The 6,000-nt window shown below is 41.9% G+C and overlaps 1 protein-coding gene across 3 annotated transcripts in view; it reads left to right on the top strand.

The window, feature by feature from the left end:
* Nucleotides 1–2,107: 2,107 nt before the first annotated feature.
* The window catches only part of SENP1 (SUMO1/sentrin specific peptidase 1), a 49,000-nt gene continuing 45,107 nt past the window's right edge, over nucleotides 2,108–6,000 (top strand). For 2 of the 3 annotated variants that reach the window (XM_008578858.1, XM_008578857.1), the window contains exons 1-2: nucleotides 2,249–2,803; nucleotides 5,948–5,995. In XM_008578858.1, the coding sequence (XP_008577080.1) occupies nucleotides 2,752–2,803; nucleotides 5,948–5,995 (100 nt within the window). In that variant the 5' untranslated portion in view covers nucleotides 2,249–2,751. Of the gene's footprint in view, nucleotides 2,179–2,248; nucleotides 2,804–5,947; nucleotides 5,996–6,000 lie in introns of those variants that run through there. The other variant, XM_008578859.1, reaches the window with a different exon arrangement.

Raw genomic sequence — 6,000 nt, 5'->3', positions numbered from 1 at the left:
ACCGACATGCCTCACCAGTTTTCAAAACAGTGATGCCTTCCACAGTGTTTGGATCATCCATAGTATCTAGACTCTTCATGGCATCTGTATTTGGTGGTGGGTTTGGTATGAGCATGCTGGAAGTAGAAGCTTCCCCAGCAGCAACAGCTCTAGGTCACCTTCAAGGTAGGACTCCGGAAAGGGAGTGCTCCTTACTCTCTTTCATTTTTCCTGTGACTCTCAGCTGTCCAGTGCTTTCTTTCCAGTGAAAAATCCAGTAGAAAATTTGAGAAGTGATGACTATTCTCAACAACTATCTTACCTCAAAAGATTCTATACCTATGACATAAACGGGGGTGAAAGCAGAGAACATAACTAGATATTTTGAGGCTGGGGTGGAAGAAAAAGTCATTTTTCTTTGGGGCTTGATTTATCTTACAGGTTTTGGAGTGTCAATTACAATGGCAACACGGACTCCCACAGATGAGCCCAGACAGGTTGAAATAATTCACAAAGGACATAAAAATCAACAACCAGCATATGGGGTAAAAATCTTGTTCCCCCTCAATCCTAAGTACCGCTTATCTCTCTGGGGCCTATCCCCACAAACCAGGCCAAAATCTCACCTATATTCATATAAGGAAAAGGCATAACTCAGTGACAAATATTTCATCATAGTGGGAATGGAATAGACAAGGCCAGTTGACCTCTTAAGTCTGTATTTACACTAGAAAGTCTCACCTCATGTATTCAGACTCCCTGTCAGAGAACCCATTCCGTTACAGGAGTATGGTTAGGAGACAATGGTACCTGTTCCCTGAGGAGTCCTGACTAATTGGCGAGATTGAATCACACACATGAAAAATTTCAGATGACATTCCTCTTTATGCATGCCTGTCTCCTAGAGATAGAAAGAGTTTAGTCCAAATGAAAAGATCTGTGGAATGATTAAGATGTCAATGACTGACATGGATCAGGTATGCTCAATACTGCTAGACCTTAGGACTTGACAATATGAAAATATTAGCAAATGAGGTAATACAAATAATCTACTTTTGTACATTTGACAGGGCAGGATCCCCTGAACTCAGGAAGCAACCCCTCTTCCCAGCTGCTGAGATCATCAGAAAGGCTCTGGGCCTTCAGATGCTTCCCTGCCTTACGTCTGAGCTCAGACTGTGGCTGTCTTCTGGGTCTACAGTGCCTACTCAGAAGCATTTCTCCAAGACTTGTAGATGGGACTTGGGTCCAGAGGCCTGACAAGTCGAGTGGCTTGGTAAATAGTTTGAATGAAGAAACCAATCTTTTCCTATTATTTTCTCTTAGAAAGTATGGCACAGATTACAGGCCAATTAATGTGGTCCCAGGAACAACATTAGGGTCCTTTCCTGTCTCTACCCAGAAAAGATCTCTGGTCAGCCCCCAATAGCTTTCCTAACATCTCTGCCCGTGTTTCAAACTTCTCCAGAGTTCTGGAAGGTTCCACATGTTGCAGGAGTCTAACCTAAGCCATCCCCAATTTTCTTTTTCTTTTCTTTATTTTTTTGCTGAATGGCCAATCAAGCATGATGTGGTGCAAAGAGCACGGGACTGCAAGAAATTTGTTTCCTAGTCCTAGATCTGCCATGCACTTTATAACTTTGGGAAACGACTTCACTTCTCTGAACCTGTTAGACTAGAATATCTCCAGTAACCTCTACAAGAACTAATGTTCTAGGATTCTTACAAAGCGCAATACAGCCTGAGATCAATTTAGATCTCAGGGGAAGCCACAGGTTCCCGCAGATCTAGGGCCACAGGAAAAAGCTACCATGGAAACCAGAGCGTAAGCAAAAATCGCCATGCGGAACCGGAGGATGGCAGGTAAGGGGGCCGAGGGAACAGAGAAAAGGAAGGACGAAGGGCGTACGAACAGTATTCCTAGTATAAGAAAGAGAAAAAGCCCAGACTGGAAGAGGAACAGGGAAATTCCGACTAAAGCCTCAAATGTTCCCTTGGCTTCCGAGGCCTCGCCACACCGCGCAGGCGTTCCACTAGTTCTTAACTCTGCTCTTTGACCTCCTGCCCCACCCCCCTCCTCCGCAGCCACCGAGCGGCTCTTCCGGTGCTGTGAAGGCGATTCCGGTTCGCGACTGTTCCCGGGTTTTGCGTTCCGCACCCGGCCGGAAACCCCTTCGCATATCAGCCGGTTCCGGTTCGGTGAGTGGCGGCGGGAAGCTGGGGGAGGGGTGAGGATGGAGGGAGCTTGGGCCAGGAGGCTGTGTTGGACCGGGCCCACTGGCCTGGGCTGCGCTGGGCGGAAGCGGGAACCGCTGTGGGGACGGCGCTTTTCCCTCTGCCCCGCCCCCTGGGACCACCTCGCCTCCCCCCTGCTGTCCGGCGGCCGTGGTCTGGAGGGTGGCCGTTAGTCAGGAGGCTACCTGAGGCCATTTCTTCAGGCCTCTTTCCCCTGGGCTTCACAGAGGCCGTCTCCCTGCCGTTACAGTAGGCCCCATCTCAGTGCCCAGCCCTCCTTGTGGGGAAAAGGCCGGTTGGGATTCTGTGGCTTTCCCGCCAGAGCAAGGTCTTCTCTCAAGAGAGAGCTATTTTCACCGGGAAACTCAGCTTTCTGTCACACCTGCTTCTCATACCGCCCTCCTTGAGACCTGAGTGATGCCTCTCGACTACTTCGTCTCACGTAAACATTTCTCCAACTCTTTTACTCTGTGGTTTCTCCCTGAGATGTGATGTCGCTAGTGCCATCAAAGAAACGTCTGGACCCTCCTGCAGGTTATGAAAATCCCCTTAACTGCCACAGTTTGCTTACCTGGCTCATCGCCTCCTGGTAATTCCCTTGATCCGTCTCTTTCTTGGTGTGCCCTGACGTGATCTCTCTGGGTATAGCCCAGTTTCTCTTGTCTTGAGCTTGATGATTTCTGTTTATCTGTGCCTCTGCAGTATTTCCGCTATCTTGTTGGCAATAACTTGCTCCTTTATCACTTTCAAGTCAGCCTTGTTAAAGTCATTTCACTTGATGTTTGGTACACTTACTATATTTGAGATGCTGGTGATTCTTGTAAAATTTATAAAAAGCCTTTTTATAGGCTACACGTTTAACTTAGGGTCTTTGTTGTAATTGGATATTCTGGATGGAGTAGATCACATCTTCTCCTAAATGTTCATTATTCATAAAGATAATTTGTGTTATGGACTACTGTTAAAATATACAATACACTGACTTTGAAATTAGTTACAGTGGAACCTTAAGCATCTCTTTAAGCATAATCCCGTAACCTTTTTCCAATTTAGATATTCCCCCCACCCTTTTTTCCCCCTGTCCAGTCCCTTTTAGGAAGCCTCATTCATTTTTACTTGACTTCAATTAATTATCCCAACTGCAGAGATGGTCTTCATATCTCCCATGTGATGAGTTAAATCTAGAGGGAGTGGATGGATACAAAAACAGGTTCTGCTACTACTAGCTAAGGTGATGTAACTCTTGACTACTGCTTTGGAAGTCCTTCCTTTTATCTAACTTACCACATCTCCTACCAGTTGCACCAGATTTACTGTCTTGTATCTGTTTATGGATCTGGCTTTCCCCACTAGCCAGTGAGCTTCTCAGTGGCAGGGAATTTCTTATTCATCTTTGTATTCCCAGTACTCCCTGCATTTAGTTGATGCACAGTAAATGTATGTGTGTGAAAGAAGTTGAGTACTTAATGTTTAAGGTATTAGAGTGTTAAGTAAGGTGTTCAACGTGTTGGAGTCTAATTGGGAGAGATTACGTGTTAAAATAGAAGGAAAAAAAAGTACAAACACCTGATGATATAATACAGACTGTACTATGTCATATACATAATTGTTTTCTAGAACTCAGGGTAGGGTGATTCGTATGATCACTTACACACCCTTCTCATGTTATAAATTATTCTAACCACAACTTGGTCCTGGATAAAGTTAATTGTACAGTGCCTCTCCACAGTATGTATTTTCTAGTAATTTCATTATAGCCCTAGATATTCTCTTTTATAATCCTCTTTGCATGTATATAAATTTATAACTGTTTTACCGTACTTGTTACATTCTGTTACAGTCAGGACTTGGTCATCTTTTTGTTTTTCTTTCTGATTTCCTGTTACCTTTTGTTAACCTGACTTTACCTGAATAACTAACTGCTTATGTTCTTTCAGTAAATTAAATGGCCAATGTGTAGTAGGAAATGAGTTATTAGAATAATTTTCTTAAAAGTAAAAATTCTAGTGCTTGGGGAAATTTGGTGGCATCAAAGATTTCAGATCCAGAATTTCATGTTCAGTCTTGGAGTAAAATATCCCTCTCCCAATGTAATTGTAGACTGGTTAAAAGAAAGTATCACAAGCACATCGAAGAAGTTGGATGTATTAATATTAAAATGTAAGTGTGGGGCTTTAATCATTTAAAATTATAAATCAACGTAGATTACGCAGGCTTAGCTAGGGATTACTTTTAAATTGCCAGTGTACATGAATCTTTGAATGAGGATGTGTTAAAGAAAGTGAAGTCGTGTGTTTGAAATGTGCATTTGCTCCAGAAGTCAGGGTACCTGGATTCTTGTCTTTCCTTTGCCCCATCTGTGTGATTTCAGGAAAATCACTTAACCTCTTTGGCCATCATCTCTAAAATTCTTTGAATTTCTAGCTTACTTCCCTCTTTTCATCTGTGTGAGCAAAATGTGAAGGACATTAACATAGGATTGTTCTACTGGGTACCAGACTTTCAAACTGACATTCTTTTTAATACAAAAAAAAAAGGCTAGTGGTGACAATTTTGAAGTGAGCTGAAAGAGTGAAATGTGAAAAAAAAAAAAAAAAGCACTGCTAATTAATTGGTTGATAAGATTTTTTTCCCCTTTACTCTGGAACCCAGGGAATTCTCTGTTAAAGAAGAAAGAAGGGGAAAGAATGACCTGGAAAATTTCCACATAAGGAATATTTTAAGTTGAGCATTTGGAAATATATTTGAAGCCTAAATCTAAAGCTTAAACTCTTTGGGGATCCTCTCTGGTGAGACTAGGTGATCAGGTGATTACTCTGCTTGGGTTATAGCTATGCCAAAAAAACTCAAGCAGCCTTCCTTTGTGTGTGCACTTTGTTATTGTGACCACAAAGAATACCTATTATCATCATCCAGTGTCCTGAGTACATGGAAGTCCTAGTATTGCTATGTTGTTGGCAAAGTATTCAGTCTTTTTAAAAATATGCTGATAAGATTATAAATATATATAGGTGTGACTATTACCATCCCTAGTCGTCTCCTCTTGGAAATCTGTTGAGAAGCATATGTGCCAAGGGTGTGTTTATTAACCTAGTTCCAAGCAGTTAGGCCTTTAACTTCCTCTTTTTCTGAGAAAAATAGACATATTAGAGAAGAAAGTAATTTTTATGTGGGCAAAAGAGCTTTTTAGTTTGTAGCAGTTTGATAGATGATGGAGAGGGCGAGTACAACTGTGAAGTACTCCTTGATTGTTCTGTATCAGTAGCTTTATTTTGGGCCATTGAGTAAAATGTATGGAAGAAGAGTCTTAATAGTACCATCACAAGGTCTGTCACTTGTTTATAAAATGGTTTAGCATGAGGTGATAGAAAGAGCAATGGATTGGGAAGAATTTCTAGATTGTAATTTTAGTGCAGTCACTAACTTTATATAACCTTATGCAAATCGCTCAGTCTCCTAAGGGTTGGCTTTCCCAACTTGCTTCTTGCTTTAATTTTCTGTGATTCCATGGGTAATGTGTAATTGCTGTTTAGTGTAGCACAGGTTGCAGAAATGTTTGGAAGTTCCTCAGGCCAGTTTTAGTTTCTCCTCATTTCCCATCAAGTCTACTCTCTTTACCAGATTTTTCTCCATTAAGAACACAAACAAATGTCACTTCTGAGGTTCCTTGTTCTATAATTATATGAAATAGATGTCTGTATATAATGTTTCTGTTTTGTGTCTTCTTTTACAGGACTTTGTATCTTTGCTAAAGTCAGTGATGTGAAAAGACTTGACATGGGTAAG

The sequence above is a fragment of the Galeopterus variegatus genome, unplaced genomic scaffold (assembly GCF_000696425.1).
Source record: "Galeopterus variegatus unplaced genomic scaffold, G_variegatus-3.0.2 Scaffold1774, whole genome shotgun sequence".
Classification (NCBI taxonomy): Eukaryota; Metazoa; Chordata; class Mammalia; order Dermoptera; family Cynocephalidae; genus Galeopterus; species Galeopterus variegatus.
Note: the sequence above shows the minus strand (reverse complement) of the source record. Positions and strands in the feature narration are given on the sequence as shown.